The 25,360-nt window shown below is 44.0% G+C and overlaps 1 protein-coding gene across 1 annotated transcript in view; it reads left to right on the top strand.

The window, feature by feature from the left end:
• The window catches only part of ABHD4 (abhydrolase domain containing 4, N-acyl phospholipase B), a 31,365-nt gene extending 12,286 nt beyond the window's left edge, over positions 1 to 19,079 (top strand). Inside the window, exons 5-7 of the mRNA XM_073575473.1 lie at positions 6,853 to 6,964; positions 7,050 to 7,236; positions 16,239 to 19,079. Coding sequence (XP_073431574.1) covers positions 6,853 to 6,964; positions 7,050 to 7,236; positions 16,239 to 16,328 — 389 coding nt within the window. The 3' untranslated portion in view covers positions 16,329 to 19,079. The remainder of the gene's footprint in view (positions 1 to 6,852; positions 6,965 to 7,049; positions 7,237 to 16,238) is intronic.
• Positions 19,080 to 25,360: the final 6,281 nt, after the last annotated feature.

Genomic DNA, 25,360 nt, shown 5'->3' with positions numbered 1-25,360 from the left:
GCCAGTGTCAACGTCTACAGTGAAGAGGCGACTCCTGGATGCTGACCTTCAGGGCAGAGTGGCAAAGAAAAAGCCATATCTGAGACTGGCTAATAAAAGGAAAATATTAATATGGGCAAGAGAACACAGACATTGGACAGAGGAAGATTGGAAAAAAGTGTTATAGACAGGGCTGTGGAGTCGGTAAGCCAAACCTGCGACTCCGACTCCGACTCCTCAATTTCCCTTACACCGACTCCAACTCCGACTCCGACTCCCACACATATTGCTTATATTTAAGTGAAAAATTTATTGTAGTACAATGTGAACCTCAGACATTTAATCATTTTTATGATCCCATAATCAAGATATTTAGATAGAACAGAATATATATTGGTGTACTACCCGGTTTTCATTCTTTTTGGTACAGATACGATATGGATAGACAGATATGGATAAATGGATAGATAGAGCAGATTTCTAATCTGCTTTTGCTATTGAAAACATTATCTATGAGCTCAAAAACCTTTCAGGTGATGCGGTTTTTTAAAAAGATGATCAGCTTTTGCAGCTGAAAAAAGTATCCTCAAAAAACACAGGAAAAACGCTGTGTGTGAATGTAGCCTTAGATCAGGAATAGAACAGCCATTTATAGGACATTTCATAACTTTCCCAAACTCCTATGAAAAAATATTCAGCACATTCTGCATTGAATTACTGTACCCAATTTATTATATATTTTAGGAGTCGGAGTCGGTCCATTTTATACCGACTCCAACTCCGACTCCGACTCCACCAAAATGAGCACCGACTCCGACTCCACGACTCCGACTCCACAGCCCTGGTTATAGACAGACGAATCCAAGTTTGAGGTGTTTGGATCACACAGAAGAACATTTGTGAGATGCAGAACAACTGAAAAGATGCTGGAAGAGTGCCTGATGCCATTTGTCAAGCATGGTGGAGGTAATGTGATGGTCTGGGGTTGCTTTGGTGCTGGTAAAGTGGGAGATTTGTACAAGATAAAAGGGATTTTGAATAAGGAAGGCTATCACTCCATTTTGCAACGCCATGCAGTACCCTGTGGACAGCGCTTGATTGGAGCCAATTTCATTCTACAACAGGACAATGACCCAAAGCATACCTCCAAATTATGCAAGAACTATTTAGGGAAGAAACAGGCAGCTGGTATTCTATCTGTAATGGAGTGGCCAGCGCAGTCACCAGATCTCAACCCCATTGAGCTGTTGTGTAGGCAGCTTGACCGTATGGTATGCAAAAAGTGCCCATCAAGCCAAACTTACTTGTGGGAGGGGCTTCTGGAAGCATGGGGTGAAATTTCTCCAGATTACCTCAGCAAATTAACTGCTAGAATGCCAAAGGTCTGCAATGCTGGAATTGCTGCAAAGGGAGCATTTTTTGACTAAAGCAAAGTTTGAAGGAGAAAATTATTTCAAATGAAAATCTTTTTTTCAAACCTTGTTAATGTCTGGACTAGATTTTTAAATTCATTGGGCAACTCATTTGATTAATAAAAGTATGAGTTCTCACGGAATATAAAATTATCTGGGTGACCCCAAACTTTTGAACGGTAGTGTATGTATATGTACAGTCATGGCCAAAAGTATTGACACCCCTGCAATTCTGTCAGATAATATTCAGTTTCTTCCTGAAAATGATTGCAAACACAAATTCTTTGGTATTATTATCTTCATTTAATTTGTCTTAAATGAAAAAACACAAAAGAGAATGAAGCAAAAAGCAAAACATTGATCATTTCACACAAAACTCCAAAAATGGGCCGGACAAAAGTATTGGCACCCTCAGCCTAATACTTGGTTGCACAACCTTTAGCCAAAATAACTGTGACCAACTGCATCCGGTAACCATCAATGAGTTTCTTACAATGCTCTGCTGGAATTTTAGACCATTCTTCTTTGGCAAACTACTCCAGGTCCCTGATATTTGAAGGGTGCCTTCTCCAAACTGCCATTTTTAGATCTCTCCACAGGTGTTCTATAGGATTCAGGTCTGGACTCATTGCTGGCCACCTTAGAAGTCTCCAGTGCTTTCTCTCAAACCATTTTCTAGTGCTTTTTGAAGTGTGTTTTGGGTTATTGTCCTGCTGGAAGACCCATGACCTCTGAGGTAGACCCAGCTTTCTCACACTGGGCCCTAAATTATGCTGCAAAATTTGTTGGTAGTCTTCAGACTTCATAATGCCATGCACACGGTCAAGCAGTCCAGTGCCAGAGGCAGCAAAGCAACAACAAAACATCAGGGAACCGCCGCCATGTTTGACTGTAGGGACCGTGTACTTTTCTTTGAATGCCTCTTTTTTCTCCTGTAAACTCTATGTTGATGCTTTTGCCCTAAAAGCTCTACTTTTGTCTCATCTGACCAGAGAACATTCTTCCAAAATGTTTTAGGCTTTTTCAGGTAAGTTTTGGCAAACTCCAGCCTGGCTTTTTTATGTCTCGGGGTAAGAAGTGGAGTCTTCCTGGGTCTCCTACCATACAGTCCCTTTTCAATCAGATGCCGACGGATAGTACGGGTTGACACCGTTGTACCCTCGGACTGCAGGGCAGCTTGAACTTGTTTGGATGTTAGTGGAGGTTCTTTATCCAACATCCGCACAATCTTGCATTGAAATCTCTTGTCAATTTTTCTTTTCTGGCCACATCTAGAGAGGTTGGCCACAGTGCCATGGGCTTTAAACTTCTTGATGACACTGCGCACGGTAGACACAGGAACATTCAGGTCTTTGGAGATGGACTTGTAGCCTTGATATTGCTCATGCTTCCTCACAATTTGGTTTCTCAAGTCCTCAGACAGTTCTTTGGTCTTCTTTCTTTTCTCCATGCTCAATGTGGTACACACAAGGACACAGGACAGAGGTTGAGTCAACTTTAATCCATGTCAACTGGCTGCAAGTGTCATTTAGTTATTGCCAACACCTGTTAGGTGCCACAGGTAAGTTATAGGTGCTGTTAATTACACAAATTAGAGAAGCATCACATGATTTTTCGAACAGTGCCAATACATTTGTCCACCCTCTTTGTTATGTTTGGTGTGGAATTATATCCAATTTGGCTTTAGGACAATTCTTTTTGTGTTTTTTCATTTAAGACAAATTAAATGAAGATAATAATACCAAAGAATTTGTGTTTGCAATCATTTTCAGGAAGAAACTGAGTATTATCTGACAGAATTGCAGGGGTGTCAATACTTTTGGCCATGACTGTATATGTGTGTGTGTGTGTATATATATATATATATATATATATATATATATATATATATAGATATGAGTGTAGAGCCCCACCATTCCGCATAGCCACACTCACTATAATATCCCACATCATCCTGTCAGCCAGAGCTACCGGACTACTACCCCTAATATCCCACATCATCCCGTCAGCCAGAGCTACCGGACTACTTCCCCTAATATCCCACATCATTCCGTCAGCCAGAGCTACCGGACTACTACCCCTAATATCCCACATCATCCAGTCAGAGCCACCGGACTACTACCATTAATGTCCCACATCATCCCATCAGTCACTGGACTACTACCACTAATATCCCACATCATCCCATCAGCCAGAGCTACCGGACTACTACCCCTAATATCCCACATCTTTCTGTCAGCCAGAGCTACCGGACTACTACCCCTAATATCCCACATCATCCCGTCAGAGCCACCGGACTACTACCATTAATGTCCCACATCATCCCATCAGTCACTGGACTACTACCACTAATATCCCACATCATCCCGTCAGCCAGAGCCACCAGACTACTACCCTTATTATCCCACATCAGCCCGTCAGCTTGGGGTCAGAACCAGAGCGCTGAGTGGATTTGCCCTGACTTCCATACCAATAATCCCGTTAATAGAAGCCTGGGGTGAGAATTAGAGTGCTGAGGTATTTACCCCAACCTCCATACCGGAGATCCCTTTAAGAGATGCCTAGGGGCAGAATCGGAGTGTGGATTTGCCTTCACTTCCATACCGGGGATCCCTTTTAAGAGGAAAGATGTGCCTATGGGATGGAGGACATGTGATTGGTATATGGGCACGGGAAGAGGTGATTCATTTCTGTCATGTGCTCTCTGCTCCTTTCTGGGGGGCAGACAATGGCTGGAAGCTTATGTTCCCGGGGATGCTAGATTTCTCCCACCCGGTCAGTGTCTGCTGAGATGTTGTGGAGTGGGAAAACTGTTTCTTATAGCCATCAATCACAGCTCAGCTTTCATCTATTAAACAGCTCTGGAGAAAGGAAAGATGCTTAGTGATTGGTTGCAAGGAAAACTGTTGCTCTTAGCAACCAATCACAGCTCAGCTTCTTTTGATCAGCTCTGGTGAAATGAAAGATGCTTCGTGATTGGTTGGTGATACGCACATACACACATTCAATTTTATATATATACACTAGCTGAAGAGCCCGGCGCTGCCCGGGCATAGTAACTAACTGTGGTTAGTTGTAACAAATTATAATTATCCTCCATCCCATAGTCCCGTGCCCATAAACCCAACATACCTATCCTCCATCCCATAGTCGAGTGCCCATATACCCATCACACATCCTCCATCCCATAGTCCCATGCCCATATACCCATCATACATATTCTCCATCCCATAGTCCCATGCCCATATACCCATCATACATATTCGCCATCCCATAGTCGAGTGCCCATATACCCATCACACATCCTTCATCTCATAGTCCCATGCCCATATACCCATCATACATATCCTCCATCCCATAGTCCCGTGCCCATATACCCATCATACATCCTCCATCCCATAGTCCTATGCCCATATACCCATCACACATCCTCCATCCCATAGTCCCATGCCCATATACCCATCATACATATCCTCCATCCCATAGTCCCGTGCCCATATACCCATCACACATCCTCCATCCCATAGTCAACCATTATGACATCATGAGCGGCGGTGCTTGCAACCTATGATGACATCAGCGTCGCCATGGCAACCATTATGACATAATGAGGGGCGGGGTTTGATACACACTTTTTCCCCATTATGTAGATAGGGGCAAAATTGTTTGGTGAATTGGAATGTGCGGGGTTAAAATTTTGCCTCACAACATAGCCTAGGACGCTCTTGGGGTCCAGACGTGTGACTGTGCCAAATTTTGTGGCTGTAGCTGCGACGGTGCGGATGCCAATCCCGGACATACATACACATACACACACATACACACACTTGAACTTTATATAATATATAGATGGGGCGAAAGGGGGTGATTTGAACTTGTATATTTTTTAAGACATTATTTTAACTTTTGGAATGCTTCAATAGTCTCCATGGGACACTAGAAGCTGCCATAACCCGATCGGCTCTGAGGCGATGATCAGATCGCTTGCATGTAGCAGAATGGGTGGGTGGGGCGCTCATAGCAGTCCGGCAGTGACAACCAAAGTGGTCTCCAGGAGACACGCGATCACGTGACGGGGTCACCAATGGTCGGATTTCCGGCCGGAAGCGTGCGTTAAATGCTGCTGTCAGAGTTTGACAGGGGCATTTAACGGGTTAATAGCCACGGGTGGTTCGCGATTCCACCCGCGGTTGTTCCGGGCATATGTCAGCTGTTCAAAACCGCTGATTTATGCCAGGAAAGTTGTGGGCTCACCGCCAGAGCCCACATCAAAGGAAGAGAGTCCGACATTGGTGTAAATGTACTCCCAATGTCAGAAAGGGGTTAATATATTATGGTGCGCAAATTATGTTCCACAATCTGGCATGCATGTCATATAACCTAAGAAGCTATGCTATTTTTTATAACCAGCTTCCATCCCAATGAAGCAAATAAAATAAAGATGATCATTAACACATGATCTTGCCGGGGATTCAGAAGCGTCTGCTGACGTCACTTCTGTAGAGCAGAGGCTTCTTTTCCGCTCTGTCGAGGGGGCAGGACTTCCGGTGCCATTCTAAGTGACAGTCAGATCCCCGCTACCTAACTAGGGGCCTCCACCATTTTCACAGTGCTAGGCAGCTGCTTAGAAGAACTTATGCCTGCAGTTTTTTGGCACAAGGTTAGAGGAGGCTGGGTTTTTATAAAGCTGGGATATTTGCATCACCTGGCCTTTCCTAACTATGATGGTGAATAAGCCATAACCCTAAAAGGCCAAGGAAGGTCTGAAACCTTGGCCAATATTACCCTCTCCAAGGGTGCGCAAACTTTTTCATCTGCCTAGTTGTCTTTTTTGTAATTTTTAAAATGTAAAAAAATGACTACGGTATATATTTTTTTTTTTCTTTAGGCCTTTTAGCGATCATTTCATCTTCCTTAACTGTTCACAATAACAGTAATTTTGACCAGGGGTGCCCAAACTTTAAGATTCCACTGGACAATTCGTCCCACGTAAAACTAGCCCTCATATAGCTATGTGGACGGAAAAATAAAATAAAGTTATGGTTCTTGCAAGAAGGTGAGGGGAAAAATTAAAACATTCAGGTTTACAAGCTGCAGGTTCTTGCAGAGTTTTAAAGATGAACTATGGTGTACGGTATAATAAGGGACTTTCTGCTTAGTTTCTAATCTGTCCAGTGAGATGATTCAATTATGGGTGCAGGTTTTGCAATCAGTAGGAAATACAGTTCTGTATAAGAATGAGAATCCAAAGCGACCACCTCCAGATAACAGCACTGTGAGGACTTCCTTCCGTTGATCCTCAGCCGAAGAAATAGGGTTAACTTGCATTTGTCATGGATGCCCTATATTGCATCTTGGACCCTTCCACCTTAATGTCTTAACTGAAGGATTTCTGTTTCTTTTATTTCTACTTTTGCTAAAACTGTAATAATTCATATACTATAAAACTGTGTTCCGCCAGGTCCCAGACTGGTGCAGAGATTTCGTCCAGATCTGAAAAGGAAATTTGAAGAGTTTTTTGATGATGATACCATCATGGAATATATTTACCATTGCAATGCCCAAAGTCCAAGGTATGGTGGTTGCCATATATGTTTAGTAATTTATCTTGATACATTTGTCTTTTCAACGCAACTCATCCATTTATTTTTCTGATAGTGGTGAAAGTGCCTTTAAAACCATGATGGAAAGGTTTGGCTGGGCCAAGCGCCCAATGATGTCTCGTCTCCATTTAATTCCAAAGGACCTTCCAATCACATTTATCTATGGAGCGGAGACCTGGATTGATCAAAATACAGGTGAAAAGGCCAAAATTCTCCGACCAGACTCCTACGTGAACACTTTGGTAAGAATTGCATGAAACTACAAGTACATTTTAATCAAGAGATCTAGGAATAATAATACAGGTGCTTCTCACAAAATTAGAACATCATCAAAAAGTAAATTTATTTCAGTTCTTCAATGCAAAAAGTGAAATTCATAGGTTATATAGAGTCATTACAGAGTGATCTATTTCAAGTGTTTATTTCTGTTAATGTTGATGATTATGGCTTACAGCCAATGAAAACCCAAAAGTCATTATCTCAGTAAATTAGAATAATTAGCAAAAAACACTTGCAAAGGCTTCCTAAGCATATAAAAGGTCCCTTAGAGTGTGTGCACATGTTGTGGATTCTGCTGCGGATCCGGATTTGGCCCTCCGGATCCGCAGCAGTTTCTGCTGCGTTGTACAGTACCATTTTAGTCTATGTAAAAAGAAAAACGCAGTGCACACGTTGAGGATTTTTCCACGCGGATTTGCTGCCGATTTAAATCGGCAGCATGTCACTTCTTTGTGCGGATTCCGCAGCGGTTTGGCACCTGCTCCATGACAGGTGTCGAACCGCAGGGCAAAACCTCAGGCTAATCCGAAGTAAATCCGCAGATAAGATTTACCTTCGGATTTAGACAAATGTGCGCGGAAAAATCTGCAGCAGAATCTGTTTCAGTAGGTTCCACAATCATGGGGAAGACTGCTGACTTGACAGATGTTCAGAAGGCAGTCATTGACACACTCCACAAGGAGGGTAAGACACAAAAGGTAATTGCTTAAGAAGCTGGCTGTTGACAGAGTGCTGTATACAAGCATATTAATGGAAAGTTGAGCGGAAGTAAAAAGTGTGGTAGAAAAAGGTGCACAAGCAAGCGTGATAACAGCAGCTATGAAAAAATTAAGAAAATTCCATTCTGAGATGTTTTTAGATGAAAGAAAATTTTGCATTTCATTTGGAAATCAAGGTCCCAGAGTCTGGAGGAAGAGTGGAGAGGCCACAATCCAAGGTGGTTGAGGTCTAGTGTGAAGTTTCCACAATCAGTGATGGTTTGGGGAGCCATGTCATCTGCTGGTGTAGGTCCACTGTGTTTTATCAAGACCAAAGTCAGCACAGTCGTCTACCAGGAAATTTTAGAGCACTTCATGCTTCCCTCTGCTGACAAGCTTTTTGAAGATGGAAATTTCATTCTCCAGCAGGACTTGGCACCTGTCCACACTGCAAAAGTACCAATACCTGGATTAAAAACAACGGTATCACTGTTCGATTGGCCAGCAAACTCACCTGAACTTAACCCCATAGAGAATATGGGGTTTTCCCTTCACCCATGACAGCACCACATGAGAGAGGGATCCGCCCCGCCAGGACAGGAACCTACTGAGACATAAGGGGCGGCACCTCTCCCCCGCTTCAGTTGGGTTCCTGTCCTGGAAGGAATCCCACTGTGGCGGTGCCTGTCATGGGCGAAGAGAAAGAAGACCCAGGCCCGTCCCGGCGCGGGAAGAACAGGTAGCTTACCTGTAGCGCCGGCCGTCGGGTCCTGGAAGCGCAGTCCCCGGGGTCCCTGGGGCTCCGGGTTCGTGCGGGCGTGGATGGGATCCCGGTGGCTCCGGGAAGCCCCCACCGCGCCGCCCTCCCCTCGCGCACGCCGCATCTCGATCCCCGTGGCAGGGGAGAGACGCTGGCGTCTTCCGGCCGCTGAGGTCAGCGGCGCTTGGAATGCTGGGTGCGCCGGCTGACGTCAGCAGAAGGCGACGGTGTAATGGCGCCGGGTGCGACGCCGGCCGGCTTTCTGAAGCGCTGGGCCGGCGGTCGCAGGGGGGAGGGGAGGAAGACGCTCACCAGGCGGAGGCATGCAAATTAAAAGGGGAAGACAGCGGTAGATCGGCGGTGCAAGATGGAGTCCGAGCAGGAACGTTCAGCGTCCCTGCCTCCCTCACAGCCCTCTGGCAGAAAGCATGGAAGCCATTCAAGCAGCAGTCGCCCCAGCCGCAGGTCGGGGCACTCCTCAAGGTCCAAAGAGCGCGGGTCAGGTGCTCCGACGCAGCCTCCAAATCCGGTACCCTTGATTACGGGTGGTGAGTGATCTTCGTGAATGTCAGCAGTATATTAATAGGGGGTTTTTCTATTGTATGCTTCACCCTGTAGGAAAGGCCCAGAAAAGCAGGAAGCAAGAAGAACAATAGGGATTGTGCTATATGTAAATCTCCCCTAGCAAGAGACTGGCAAAAAGATCTCTGTGCTTCGTGCATTCAGCGAACTATGGCGGAGGAAGCGCCTAGTTTCGCAGCCAATCTAATATCTGCCCTCAGGTCAGAAATGGAAGGCTCAATTAAGTCCTTATTGAAAAAAGGGAAAAAAAGCAGGAAGGATTTCCCTAGTTCCCCCTCAGATTCCGCATCAGTATCATCTCAGGCGGAAAAATCATCCTCCTCAGACTCCTCAGATAGTGACACAGGGGGTAAGCCATGTTTCCCTGTAGAAGATACAGATGCCCTCCTAAAGGCCATTAGAACCACAATGGGCCTACAGGAAGAAAGGGCGGCCAAAACCCTAGAGGACGTCATGTTTGGGGGGCTTCAGGAGAGGAAAAAACGAACCTTTCCAGTAAACGCGAAAATCCAGGCGCTTATTGAGAAGGAGTGGAAAAAGCCTGAAAAATCGGGGGCCCTTCCATCCGCTTCTAAGAGGCGATACCCCTTTGAATACAAGGATACGGAAATATGGGACAAAGTCCCAAAAATAGATGCAGCGGTGTCCAGGTCTTCCAAAAGGTCGGCCCTGCCCTTGGAAGACGCAGGGGTTCTTAGAGACCCGCTAGACAAAAAAGCGGACTCATATTTGAGGCACGCATGGGAAGCAACAGCAGGAGGTCTTAAGCCGGCGATAGCGGGCACCTGCACGGCACGCTCCCTCATGATCTGGCTGCAGCAGTTAGAAGAGAAGCTGGCGTCAAGGGTCCCAAGAGAAGATCTTATCAGACATGTATCTCTTGCACGGGGCAGCGGCTTTTCTGGCAGATACCTCGGCGGACTCTATGCGATTAACAGCCAGAGCAGCGTCACTATCAAATGCTGCTAGACGCGCGTTATGGCTTAAAGGCTGTCCGGGTGACCTTCAGTCCAAGGCCAAATTGTGCTCTCTCCCCTGCGATGGCCGATTCCTGTTCGGCAAAAACTTGGACGATATTCTGGAGAAAGCAGGCGATAAGAAAAAAGGCTTCCCCAGATTCCCTATGGATCAGAGGAGACAGCCCTTTCGGAGGGGAAGATTCAATAGAGGACGTCCTCCCGCTGACAGGAGAAGATGGGAGGATAAAAAGAAGAAAGAATCAGGGTTTATGTTTGGTGGAGGCACCTCCACCTCCAAAAAGTCACCACAGTGACGCCAGTATTCCAGTAGGAGCGAGATTGGCACTCTTTTTCCAGGCCTGGGAAAAGATCTCCTCCAACACCTGGATTCTGAGCATCCTAAAAGAAGGCCTGAAAATCCCCTTTATTCGTCAGCCAAAATCCGTGGTCGTCATCACACCTATCAGGAAGATGACCGAAGAACAACTGGCCTTAGAAACAGAAATCCTGAGCCTGATAGACAAGCGGGTACTGTCCGAGGTGCCACGCTTACAGGAAGGAAAGGGGTTTTATTCGCCCCTTTTCCTAATAAAAAAACCGGATCAGTCGTTCAGGACAATCATAAATCTCAGACGCCTCAATCTATGGATAAAGAACCCGACCTTCAAGATGGAATCAGTAACTACGGCAGTGAAGCTGCTACATCAAGATTGCTTCATGGCCGTAGTCGATTTAAAGGATGCGTATTACCACATCCCTATCCATCCAGATTACCAGAAATACCTGAGGGTAGCGCTTTATATTCAGGGCACACTAAGGCACTTTCAGTTCAGGGCTCTTCCGTTTGGCATATCCATAGCCCCGAGGGTCTTCACCAAGGTCATAGCGGAAGTGACAGCCTTTCTCCGGATTCACGATACGGTCATAATACCATACCTGGACGATTTTCTTATAGTGGGCAGTTCAGAGGACCACTGTACAGCACAGCTGACTCAGGTGATCAACACCTTGCAAGAGTTAGGGTGGATAGTCAATTTCAAAAAATCAAAATTACAACCCCTAAAGAAACAGACCTTCCTAGGATTTATACTGGACTCAGAAAGGCAAGAGTGTCTGCTCCCAGAGTCCAAGATAGAGAAGGTGCAAAATCTGGCCTTGGCGGGCCGAAACCAACCATGTATGACATTAAGAAAAGCAATGTCCCTGCTAGGTACCCTAACATCCTGTATTCCGGCGGTCAGGTGGGCTCAGTTTCACACCCGGCAACTCCAGAGGGAGATACTAAGAGCACAAAGATCGCTAAGAGGGCGTTTGGAAGGAAAGCTGGAGCTTTCCTTAAAAACCAGAGACTCTCTCAACTGGTGGTTGAACGAGACAAATCTGACCTTAGGAATACCATGGGACAGACAGGCGACAGATATAATTTTAACAGATGCAAGCTCCTCGGGGTGGGGGGGCACACCTAAGGGGCCTCATAGGTCAGGGTTCCTGGACACCTCAAGAAAGGAAGGCATCCTCCAACCTGAGAGAACTGTGGGCAGTGGGCAAGGCCCTAAACCACTTCATTCCGCTACTCCAGGGTCAAGATGTACGCATCATGTCAGACAACAAGGTAGCAGTGGCATACATCAACCACCAAGGAGGGACAAGATCACACTCCTTAATGGAAGCAGCAACAAACATTCTGAGCAGGGCAGAGGATCACCTACACTCCGTGACAGCCCTACACATAAAAGGGGCAGAAAACATAGAGGCAGATTTCCTGAGTCGCAATACCCTGAGGCAAGGAGAATGGGCACTAAACCGATCCATTTTTCAAAAGTTAATTCAGCTTTGGGGGGAACCGGTGATAGACCTCTTTGCAAACAAGCACAACAGGCAAACAGAAAGGTTCTGCTCTCTAAACCCAAGGGAAAACCCATGGGCAGTGGACTCATTGCACATCCAGTGGAACTTCAGACTGGCTTACGCGTTCCCCCCAGTAGCTCTGATCCCGACTGTGGTAAGAAAAATCAGAAACGATCAAGCCAGGGTGATTCTAATAGCTCCATTTTGGCCAAAAAGGCCCTGGTTCGCTCTGCTACGGAAGATGTCCCTCTCCGATCCTTGGGTTCTGCCAGAAATCCCGGACCTACTAGTTCAGGGTCCAATATTACACGCTCAGGTCAAAGGATTCCATCTGACGGCGTGGAATTTGAAAGGTCGCTTTTAATAGATAGGGGGTTCTCCCCTGGGCTGGTGGCCACTCTGCAAAAAAGCAGGAAACCGGTGACTACTAACATCTACGGCAGAACATGGGATAAGTTCCTACAGTTCTTGGGTAAGCCGTTAGGGAAAGAACCTCCGATTAGTGACATCCTAGAGTTCTTACAATCTGGGTTGCAGATGGGGTTAGCAGTAAACACACTTAAGGTTCAGGTGTCGGCACTAGGGGCGCTCTACAATTGCAAACTGGCATCAGATAGGTGGATAGCCAGATTTATTAAATCCTGCCATAGAGCTAGACCTATTCCAATACCTAGAATAGCCCCCTGGGATTTAAACCTGGTGTTAGAAGCCCTTACAAAAGATCCGTATGAGCCATTACATCAGCTACCCCTAAAGTTTTTGACCCTAAAAACGATCCTGTTAGTAGCCCTCACATCAGCCCGCAGGATAAGCGACTTACAGGCTCTCTCAGTAAATCCTCCTTATACGCAAGTCTTTCAGGATAGGGTAGTGTTAAGAACAGACCCCAGTTATCTGCCCAAGGTAGTGTCAGATTTCCATCGGGGTCAGGAAATTGTTCTTCCATCCTTTTGCGAAAATCCAAAAAATCTGGGGGAGGAAAAATTCCATAGTCTGGATGTTAAAAGAGCTCTTGTAGAATATATATCTGCCACTAGCCAGTGGAGGAGGTCACAGTCCCTATTCGTAGCTTTTCAGGGTGCCAGGAAAGGCTATGGGGTTTCAAAAGGGACTATTGCTAGATGGATCAGGGAAGCCATTAGTGTAGCCTATTCAGCTAGTGGTATCCCGATTCCTGACGGCATCAAGGCTCATTCCACCAGAGCCGTGGCGACCTCCTGGGCTGAAAAGGCAGAGGTATCAATCGAACAAATTTGTAAGGCCGCTACCTGGTCCTCACCTTCAACCTTCTTTAAGCACTATAGATTAAATCTATCCTCCTCTGCTGACTTAACCTTTGGTAGAAGGGTGCTGCAAGCGGTGGTCCCTCCCTAAGGTGTTTCGAAGTCTCCAAAAATCTCTCATGTGGTGCTGTCATGGGTGAAGGGAAAACCACCATGGTTACTTACCGGTAGCCGGTTTTTCCGGAACCCATGACAGCACCCGTACATTCCCCCCCTTTTTCACTGTATGGTGTGCACAATTAGTAGGGTGTTTTGAGTGTTGTGGTGTTGGATAAACATGTAACTAACCGGGAAGTCCTCTCAATGCTCTGTAACCCAACTGAAGCGGGGGAGAGGTGCCGCCCCTTATGTCTCAGTAGGTTCCTGTCCTGGCGGGGCGGATCCCTCTCTCATGTGGTGCTGTCATGGGTTCCGGAAAAACCGGCTACCGGTAAGTAACCATGGTGGTATTGTCAAGAGGAAGATGAGGAGAGACACCATACCCAACAATGCAGACGAGCTGAAGGCTGCTATCAAAGCAACCTGGGCTTCCATAACACCTCAGCAGTGCCACAGGCTGATCACCTCCATGCCACGCTGCATTGATGCAGTAATTGATGCAAAAGGAGCCCCGACCAAATATTGAGTGCATTTACTGAACATGCATTTCAGTAGGCCAACATTTTAGGATTTTAAAATAATTTTTCAAGCTGGTGTTATAAAGTATTCTAATTTACTGAGATAATGACTTTTGGGGTTTCATTGGCTGTAAGCCATAATCATCAACATTAACAGAAATAAACACTTGAAATAGATCACACTGTTTGTAATGGCTCTATATAATGAGTTTCACTTTTTGTATTGAAGAACTGAAATTAACTTTTTCATGATATTCTAATTGTGTGAGAAGCACCTGTAAGTTCTGCAGTTGGATGTGTTTAAAAATAAAATGTTCCTGTGCTAAGATAATCTTATAAATGTGCGCCTGCTGTGTACTGTGTAATGGCTGTGTCTGACCGTGCAGGAACATGGTCTGATCATACCACAGGGGAAAGCAAGAGTACAGTATACAGACAAGACAGCACAGAATCACAACGGATTCTTTTTGTGAGATATAGCATTTCCCTGCCTGTTTTGAAAAAAATATTTACCTCGAAAGAGAGAATAATTTCTCATGCTTTTATGTCTGTGCACTCTCTTTTTCTTCCTCCCGTGCCCAGGAGATGTGGCATGATGAGACCATGTTCTTGGATGCCGAGTTTTCTGTGCAGATTTTTCTCATATACCTGCATTAGATGCATCAAAAATGCATGAAATCCACAAATAACTGTTATCAATAAAGCCAAATACCAGGAAGTATAAAAAACAAAGCTGCTTTATTTGTAACATGGCATACCAAACAAATTCCTGTGTGTGTGTGTGTGTATATATATATATATATATATATATATATATATATATATATATATATATATATATATATATATATATATATATAAACCTCAAATGAAAGAAAAAAAAAATAGTAAGTACCTAATTTACATAATAGGCCCAGCAATTCTGCAACATCAGAAACATACCAAAAGCTCATCATGGGATCATAGCCTAAAGGGCAGAAGTGAAAATCTCTTTTGAATGTGTGCAAAATGAAATTTTAGCTTTTAACAGTTGCAGTCCTAAGGATTACTTTCCATTTGATGTATTTCTAAGGTTGGTTTCACACTTGCGTTTTTTGCGCTGCTTTTTAGCGCAAAAAAAAGCATGCATTTTTTTTCCTTATATTTTACATGGGGTGCGCTTATGTGCGCATACACATGCGTTTGTACGCATTTGTATGCGCATGCGTTTTTTTTGTAGTGCGCTCGGGCACACAAAATGCATCCTGTTGCATTTTTTGTGCGTCCGACTTGCCCCCAAAAAACGCATGCGCAAGCAATGCGTTTTTTTACCGCAAAACCCCCATTGTACTCTATGGGTGCGCATTGTAATGCGCACATATGTGCAAAAAAACGCACCAAAACCTGCAAAAAAATGCACACAAACGCATGATGCGTTTTTTCCATGCGTTTGTGTGCGCAAAAAACGCGCAGCAAAAAAAACCCGCAAGTGTGAAAGTAGCCTAAGGTCTGCAGCTTGAAGCGTGGTGGGGTAGTGCTACGAGCTCATAGTAATAATCCGTAATCCTGTTGAATAATGGCGGTCTGTACAGTTTGGGGATATACAGCTCTGGCAAAAATTAAGAGACCACTTCCAAATTTTCAGTTTGTCTGATTTTTCTCTTTATAGGTATATTTTTGAGTAAAATGTAAATTGTTCTTTTAGTCTATAAACTTCTGACAACATGTCTCCGAATTTCCAAGCAATAAATTTTGTATTTTTTTCTGACATAGAAAAATGGTCAAAATAAAAAACCCCCCAGTGCTTTCAGACCTCAAATAATGCAAGGAAAACAAGTTCATAATCATTTCGAAACAACAATACTAATGTTTTAACTCAGGAAGAGTTCAGAAATCAATATATTGTGGAATAACCATGATTTTTAAAAACCGTTTTCATGCATCTTGTCATGCTTTCCACCAGTCTTTCACACTGCTTCTGGTGCAAAAATGTAAGCAGTTCTTCTTTGTTTGATGGCTTGTGACTATCCTTCATCCTCAGTTTTCAATAGGGTTCAGGTCTGGAGAATGGGCTGCCCATAACAGGGTTTTGATGTGTTGGTCTCTTAATTTTTGCCAGAGCGGTATATGCTGGTTTACAATTTCTTAGTAAAAAGTTATAGAAAATACATCTCTCTTAGGTCTTTATTTCAAATTGAATTCTTGCTTTTTAACTCTCCCGTATTTCTGTTCTCCTTAGGCCATCAGGGGTGCCTCTCACCATGTGTATGCAGACCAGCCGGGAGTCTTCAACACCATGGTCGAGGAGATTTGTGACGCCGTGGATTGAGATTACTCAATGCTGAAAGAAATTGGTCTTCTAATGCGGACAAAATTATGTAGCTTGTAGGCAGACTACACTGACCTGTCTGCTGGTGACTGACAGAATAGATAGAAGAGCCTTCCTACTGTGCCACAGTGATGTCCCGCTAAGCATCAGCACCTGTTTTTGGTGACATTCACCAACCTCTCTGCTTCTTTTCAACTCTGTGTCTTACGAATGGAGTGGGCTGCTCGTTTTTGAAAATATCGTACTGAACAGAAATCCGAATCCTCACTACTGATGCAAGAAAAAAAATAATAAAAATATCTAGTGCTGTCGGTAATTGGCAGTTTTGCACTTGAAGCACTAAATTTAAAAAAATGGTTTTAAAATTGCTGATATTTCGCAGATAGTCCTACTTTTGACCAAATTACTAAAAGAAGCACAAATAATGGTTCTTCAATGAAGGATTTGTACTGTAGGTAAAAGGCTGCCCCCTAACCTGAGGGTCTCGCCATGATTGTTGATTGAACTACCTCTTTTAAGGTAGAAGTGATTGTACAATTCAATGTTAAAGATGGATATTGTGCCATGTATTGTCAGTCTGCCACGTATTTTGTGTATTTTTGTGAGTTGATTATGCCAGTTTTTATCATTTTGTAATCTTTAGCTTTGAAGCTCGCCGGCTAAAATCAAACCCCTGCTATCGCCGTCCAGCTGCAGATGGGGCACTGACTGGTTTAGTGGTACGTCTTAAAGCACCACTTAAGTTTTTTTTTCTTCCCAGAGTTGGCATGGTAACATCAATGTAAGGTCCCTGACCTGTAGTATCGTACTTGCCAACTACTGTCAACAGCTCATCCCGACACCAGTCCGGTCTTCTGCCACCATCTTGTGATCACAACTTCTGACTGACTAAGTCACAGGTAACAGTCACTAGCTCTCTAGATAAGTCTAAAGCTCTCATAGACTTAGATTGAGATGTGACTTCTGGATCGTCCAGCAAACACTGGAGTGAACCTGCAGATCACAACCTGCAGAAGACTGACCGGAGCCACACTGAAAATAGATGAAGACTGCAGCTCAAAAGTATAATACTAGGGGCAGGGAGTTTCGATTAATGACACCATTCCTGCAGTAAAATAAAGCACCAGACACAAGCTTAAGTCATTTCCATTAATATAATCCTTTTGACCACAGGTGATGACCTCTAGTGTGTATTACTGCATTAATAGAGACTAGTGATGAGCGAGTATACTCGTTGCTCGGGTGACCTCCGAGTATTTTGGCGTGCTCGGAGATTTAGTTTCTGTCGACGCACCTCTATGATTTGCGGCTGCTGGACAGCCTGAATACACGAGGGGATTCCCGAACAAACATGCAATCCTCACATGTATTCAGGCTGTCTAGCAGCCACAAATCATACAGCTGCGTCGACAGAAACTAAATCTCCGAGCACGCCAAAGTGCTCGAAGGACACCCGATCATGCTCGGGGAAAACCCGAGCAATGAGTATTCTCGCTCATCACTAATAGAGACCGTATTTGCACTTTCATGTATAGCTATTCTGATCATTTAATGTTTAGTCCCACAAAGGGTGTCTATTCAGTTTTCCCCGTAGCCATAACACTTGGACTACCTACCTCTACAATGTAGCAATCTTCTGTCCATACTGTCTCACCATCTCAGGGCATTGCATTACTCCAGAGTGCCTTGAATATCGCAAACGCTAAGTAAGCATAGCTCTTGCTACTTCTGCACAAATACTTTGCTCCGGGACTTTCCTCCGGCTTGTATGGTTTCTTAGCTGCCAGAATGTGCCAGTTACCTTGTTCCATTTGATGAAGGATAAAGGCATAGAGCGGGCACTACTTTCACACTAGCTGCAAGACCTCTCATAATATACGCTGGATTTAGTCACATATTTGCAGGCAAATCTGTGGCTGAAGTTCTGGAACTAAGTCCGGTTTCGCAAATCTGTGTGTCGCAGTCAGTGTACAGACAGTGATGCGCAGACCAGCTGTGGGTCTCCTGACCTGAGCCATGTAGGAAGCTGTTGATTTTGGGTCAGGAGACATGCATCCAGTCTGTGCATCCATGGTCCATACTTGGACTAGGAAACAGATGTGAGATACCGGCCTAAGGCCACATGCACACATCCAGTATTTGGTGAGATTTTTACCCCAGTATTTGTAAGCCAAAACCAGGAGAGGATGAAAAATGCAGAAGTGGTGACATGTTTCTATTATGTTTTTCCTCTGACGTTCCACTCCTGGTTTTGGCTTACAAATACAGGGGTAAAAACTTGCCAAATACTCAATCTGTGCACATGTCCTAAGAGTTGTTTTCTACAAAACCTGCCTATTTCTGATATCTTACTGCATCCTTGTGGTAGTTATTGGCCAATTGCAATTGACTAAATTCTTGTCCCCAAAAATCTTGGCAGTTTTTCGTCATAATTTTGTGCCTGGTTGTGACGTTGATAACCACTAATATATAGAATAAGTAAGAAATTAGTTAACTTTTATTTAAAGTTGAAATAAGCACTTAAGTTTTAAGTAAATAATAAGTTATATTACTTTGATATTTTGATAAATACTGCAGTTTTTGGTAATATGCAGTACAAAACCAGTGGTAAAGTGATCTTTTACTCATGATACAATCTACATGTGCTATTGGTATTGCGTATTTGTGATAACAATACTATTCTCACGGTGCATTGTACAGTTTTGTTAACTTTCTATTAATATGTATTCCAATAAAATACTTGTAATTGTATATGATGCTTTCTTCATTATACACTATATATACTAACGGAACAGGGTACTTGAAACTATTTAGATTTTTTTTTTTTGCACATTTATTCGGATAGGAAGCTGAATATGGTTTGTGCCCTACTCCCGAATGTACATAATTTTCTTTCCTAGTCCCAAAGGTGAAAGTAGTCCATGTGTAGTGTATGTATGTATGTATGTGTGTGTGTGTGTGTATGTATGTGTGTGTGTGTGTATATATATATATATATATATATATATATATATATATATATATATATATATATAATTTTTACATATAATTCAATCTTTCACTAGTAGTGTAAGCACATAAGGTGGAATATCTCCTCAAAAAAAATGAATCAATTGAAACCATTTTTTTTGTATTGAGCAGAATTGTTAAACACAAAACAGCAAATGATCAACAATAATTTAAGACATAAAACAATGGGAGGGGGAAAAAGAAAAAACCTAAAGCTTACTATGACTCTGGTATTGGCACCTTTACATTACATTAAATTAGTATGGAAACACATTTTGACTCACCTGTGGTAAATCACAAGAGAATCACCTGTGATTGCTGGCGCCCATGTGAAATGAATTGGCTAATGAATGATGACTTCAGTGTTTTAAAAAGTCACATGGTAGGCTATGTTCCTGTGTCAGAATGGTGAAGACAAAGGAGCTGTTTGCTAAAAATGGCAGTTGTGATGATCTCAAACACAAGGCTTCCCAAGGGTATAAGGCCATCTCCAAAGACCTTGGTATCACAGTTTCAACAGTGCGTAATGTTATTAAGAAGTTTGCAAAAGAAAACAAATGTAGACAAGGGTCTATCAACAGTACAACCACAAAAAAGAACCCTTAAATAACTTTTATTAGTATTTCACTGGAACCCTAAACTATAATAAACCTCGTCGGTAGAGGGTCAAGACCAACAACATATTCGATAAACTAATTATAAAAATTGCATTAAATAACATGAGAAAATATCTAGGAGAGCCAGATGGTCTAGCCCTAAATAACCCTAACAGCAGAGGTTGGTACCCTAAAGATATGTCATGGCGCCGCTGCTCAATGTATGCTTACCCTACTTGACCCTCACCAGACCTCCATAAAAAAGCCACCACCCAATAAAGTGCTAAAAATAGTAAAAGTATATTCTGGCTTAGGCAATTGGGTGTAATGAACAGAGTGCCGTGAGGGTTTTTGGCACACTTCGTATTGTTAGATGACTCAAGTGTGTGTCTTGTAGAAAGGAGAGGTTTTAGAATTTAACGATATTAATAACTTTATAATCTGTGGTCAAATAAAAGAAAAGGTATATAATGATCTAGCTATATCACATCAAATAAACTGATGGTCTATATTATGTTACTTTAAAATCTATAGCCATATGGGATTATCAACTATCAACCCCGACATAGCCATAATAGGAATAGAACATCAGTACATAGGTGGTTTGAATGTCCTTAGAGAGTCGGTCATCAACCCAGACAAGATATCATTGCAGTCAAAAAGATACTATGATTCAACATTCCCATAAGATTTAATGATAAATGTTGAAAACTGGGTACAAAAAAACACAACCCATCATAGCAATGATCTTAACTTAAGGGTAAGTCTCCACGCTGCGTCCTGGCAGCGCTTTGGACACAGCGGAAACCCAGCTCCGCCGAAAGCGCCACTTCCTGTTGTACATGCGGTGATTCCGGATGTGTTTACACATCCGGAATCACCGCGTCGTATTCATAGACTGGGTTATTTATCTAGCGGAGACCGAGTGTCTCCGCAAGATAAATAGACATGCTGCGGTCTGGAAAGACGCGCAGCATGTCTGGTTGCGAAGGGTCCCCTGATGCGGCCCTGCACGCATAATGGAGACAGGATTTCATAAACTCCCCTCCACTATGCTGTAACATCTGGACGCTGCAGCTGTATGCAGCGTCCAAACCGCAACAAATACTGAAGTATAACGCCACATGGAGACATACCCTTAGGCAGAGTACCTCATCCCGACTCGCTTTTCCCCTTAGCTGAAGAAAGGGGTTCATCATTCATCAGGGGAAATATCTCAGATGAGATATAGTGCTACCGTAGAGCCACTGCCTTCTGTGAAAAATGGAAAGCTGCGTGCGTTCCAATGATTCCAGATTTTTTCTTTTATAGATGTTTCCGCCAGCCACCTACCGGAAATAGGCTTGGTTAGCTGCTGGAGCCTGGAGCGCATAGTCATTGGAAGTGACGTGTATCAGTGATGGAACACAAATACTCTTCACTGAAGGAAATATGGGGGAAGTGATGTTTTTTTACTTGAGCACAAATGCGCACCACATGCAGCGCGTATAGAAAAGTATGTGGTTTAGTTACCCGCACGCATGTCCACATAATAAACGGGATCCAGACCACTGTACTGCCAATTAGAACCACACAAGATTGGATAAATTTGAATAGTAGCAAGAGGGCTTTAGAAAACATATACAGATGTCACAGACAAAATCCCATCAATGGAGGATATTCACGCAGTCATGGTCTGTCTGGACCAATATGACCATGCATTGTTTAACTGTATATACAGGAGATGTAGTCAACACCTATGACATGTAGCTAGTGACGCTGAGTTACTCGTTAATCCCACCTGGACTCACAAATTACAGAGCTTTATGGCAAAGGCCAAGGAAGAAATTGTTGCTGAAGAAAACACGTAAAAAGAAATGACTGATCTTTGCCAAAGAGTACTTTGACAAATCACAATCCTGGGAAAATGTAATGTAGACAGATGAAACAATATTAGAGCTTTTTGGCAATGCAAAGCAACAGTTTGTTTACAGACGGCGCAATGAAGCTTATAAGGAAAAGAACACACTAACAACAAGCATGGTGGAGGATCCTTAATGCTGTGGGGTTGCTTTGATTCGTCTGGTACTGGAGGCCTTTACTGTATCACAGGAATCGTGAAATCAGAGAATTATCAAGAGGTTTTAGAGCTAAATGTCCTACCTAGTGTAAGGAAGCTTGGTTTGAGTCAAAGATCATGGGTCCTCCAGCAAGACAATGACCCAAAGCATACATCCTAAAGTACACAGGAATGGTTGAAAAAGAAAAAAAAATGGGCAGCATTGAGTCCTGAAATCAATCCCATTGAAAATCTTTGGGGTGAGCTGAAATCTGCCTGGAAAGAGAACCCTGCAAACATTCAAGAGCTAGAACAACCTGCTAAGGAAGAGTGGAAGAAAATACCAACTGAGAAGTGCTAGAAGCTTTTAGATGGCGACAAGAAACTTTGGAAGCTGTCATCAGTGCCAAAGGGTGGGCAACCAAGTATTAATTAGGGGAGCCTTTATTGCTGCACATGCTATTTATTCTGTTTCTTTGAAATTGCAACATGTCAGTTGAAAAAGAATGTTTTATGGTTGTATTTCTCTGGACCACTAATGAAAAAATCCTGAGGTTATAACTTTGGTACATTTACATTTATTTCTGAAGATATTGAACAGTCTATGAAAAAAATGAGGAGGTGCCAATAATGGTGACCAGCAATCTACCTATATATACAATACAGTTAGTATTACCTCCTTTATCTGTTCCTTGCTTCCTGAAAAATTAATGGTATGCCGTATTTTGCCGTTTATTAGACAAACCGGATTATAAGACTCACCCCAAATTTTGAGGAGAAAAATAGGAAAAAAGTAAAATGGTGCTTCTTACAATCCATGCATCTTACTGCTTGTATCTTCATTATCCCACAACCCAAAACAACTGTTCAGCACATTCAACTCTCTCCTCCGCCCACCACTGCCACCTCCAACTCCCCTCATCTCTGCTGAGGACTTTGCTACCTACTTCAAAAACAAGATTGACCAAACAAGGCAAACCTTTACAGTTTCACCACCCTAACCACTCCACATACCAGACCTCTGCCCTTCCTTAATAACTTCCCTCTCCAACATCACTGAAGGAGAGCTTACTCATCTCCTTTCCAAATCACGCCTCACCACCTGTGCACTTGACCCCATCCCTTCCCACCTGCTCCCCAACCTCACTAACATGATCATTCCAACCCTAACCCATCTCTTTAACCTATCCCTAACTTCTGGTACCTTCCCCTCTGCCTTCAAACATGCCACCATAACACCCATCCTCAAAAAATCAAACCTTGACCCAACTGCAATGCCCAGCTATCGCCTCATATCACTGCTCCCGTTTTGCTTCCAAACTCCTTGAGCAGCATGTCCATGCTCAACTTTCCTCCCACCTCTCATCTAACTCCCTCCTTGACATCCTGCAATCTGACTTCCGCCCCCACCACTCCACTGAAACTGCCCTGGCCAAAATTACTAATGACTTACAGCCAAAGCTAACAGACAGTTCTCCATCCTCCTCCTTCTTGCCCTGTCCTCTGCCTTTGACACAGTTGACCACTGCCTACTGATACAGATTCTTTCTTCCCTTGGCATCAAAGTCCTTGCCCTGTCTTGGATTTCCTCATACCTTCCTGACCGCACATTCAGAGTTTCCCACTCCCACACTACCTCCTCATCCCGCCCCCTCTCTGTTGGAGTCCCCCAAGGCTCTGTCCTGGGGCCTCTACTTTTTTTCCATCTATACTCTTGGCCTAGGACAACTCATAAAGTCCCATGGCTTCCAGTACCACCTGTATGCAGATGGCACTCAGATCTACCTCTCTGGCCCAGATGTCACCTCTCTGCTGTCCAGAATCTTGGAGTGTCTATCAGCCATATCCTCCTTTTTCACCTCCCGCTTCCTAAAACTCAACGTAGACAAAATTGAACTCATTATCTTTCCTCCATCTCACGTATCTTCCCTACCCGATCTATCTATTATGGTAAACGGCATCATGCTCTCTCCAGCACGTGAAATCCGTTGCCTTGGAGTAACTCTCGACTCTGCCCTGTCCTTCAAACCACATGTCCAATCTCTTGCCACCTCCTGTCGCCTCCAACTCAAAAATATTTCCAGAATCTGTCCCTTCTTCAGTCTTCAATCTACTAAAACTCTTGTATATGCCCTCATCATCTCCTGCCTTGACTACTGCAACACTCTCCTCTGTGGCCTCCCTGCTAACTCTCTTGCACCACTCCAGTCTGTCCTCAATTCTGCTGCCCGACTAATGCACCTCTCTCCTCGCTACTCCCCTGTCCCCCCCTCTGCAAATCCCTCCATTGGCTCTCAATTCCCCAACGAATCCAGTTCAAACTACTAACACTGACCTACAAAGCCATCCACAACCTTTCCCCTCCCTATATCTCTGAACTAATCTCCCAATATCTTCCCTCACGTAATCTTCGATCCTCCCAAGACCTCCTACTCTCCTCCACACTTATTCGTTCCTCACACAACCGCCTCCAAGATTTCTCCCGAATATCCCCTATCCTCTGGAATGCCGTGCCTCCACACGTCCGTTTATCCACCACCCTCGGATCCTTTAAACGGAACCTGAAAACTCATCTTTTCAGGAAATATTACAGCCTGCAATGACCATTCTGCTGCCTCATCACCACCCGACCGTTTATCCACCACCCTCGGATCCTTTAAACGGAACCTGAAAACTCATCTTTTCAGGAAATATTACAGCCTGCAATGACCATTCTGCTGCACCCCCGACCTTCTGTCTCTTCCCCACTATCCCTTAGAATGCAAGTCTACAAGGACAGGGTCCCCTCCCCTCTGTACCAGTCTGTCATTGTAAATTTGTTTACTCATGTACAGCACTATCGAATTAATGGCGCTATATAAATAAATAATAATAATACCGGAGGTGGTTGCTGCGGTGAATTGAGGTCCCAGGGTCACTGTTGGCGGAGGCAGGAGGGGGGCTATGCTGTGGACCCCAGACTGGGAGAAAGGGGCATTCGGACGTGCAGGGGCTCCGCCAACATTTTGTGAAAGCCCAGAGTCCCCATACTTCCATGGTTTTCTTTGCGGTGGACTCAGGGAAAATGGCCGCAGGGGGCAGCGCATGCGCAGTTGGAGATCTTGGCACTGAGATCTCATCTCTCAAGATCTCAGTGCCATTTTCCTGGAGTCCACCGCAATGTAAACCATGGAAGTGCGGGGGTCCCGGGCTTTAACAAAATGTTGATGGAGACCCCGCACCACCGAACACCCACAGTGTCGCCCCTCCAAACACCCCCTCATCCCAACCTGCAGCAACACGCCACTCTTGCCTCCTCCAGCAGTGACCCTGGGACCCTGCTCCACCGCAGCCGGTAAGGTATATTCAAATTATAAGACGCACCCCCATTTTCCCCAAAAAATTTTGGG

This window comes from Dendrobates tinctorius, unplaced genomic scaffold (assembly GCF_039654945.1).
Source record: "Dendrobates tinctorius isolate UK_male_01 unplaced genomic scaffold, ASM3965494v1 ptg000044l, whole genome shotgun sequence".
Lineage (NCBI taxonomy): Eukaryota > Metazoa > Chordata > Amphibia > Anura > Dendrobatidae > Dendrobates > Dendrobates tinctorius.
This window is presented reverse-complemented; position numbering and strand designations above follow the sequence as displayed.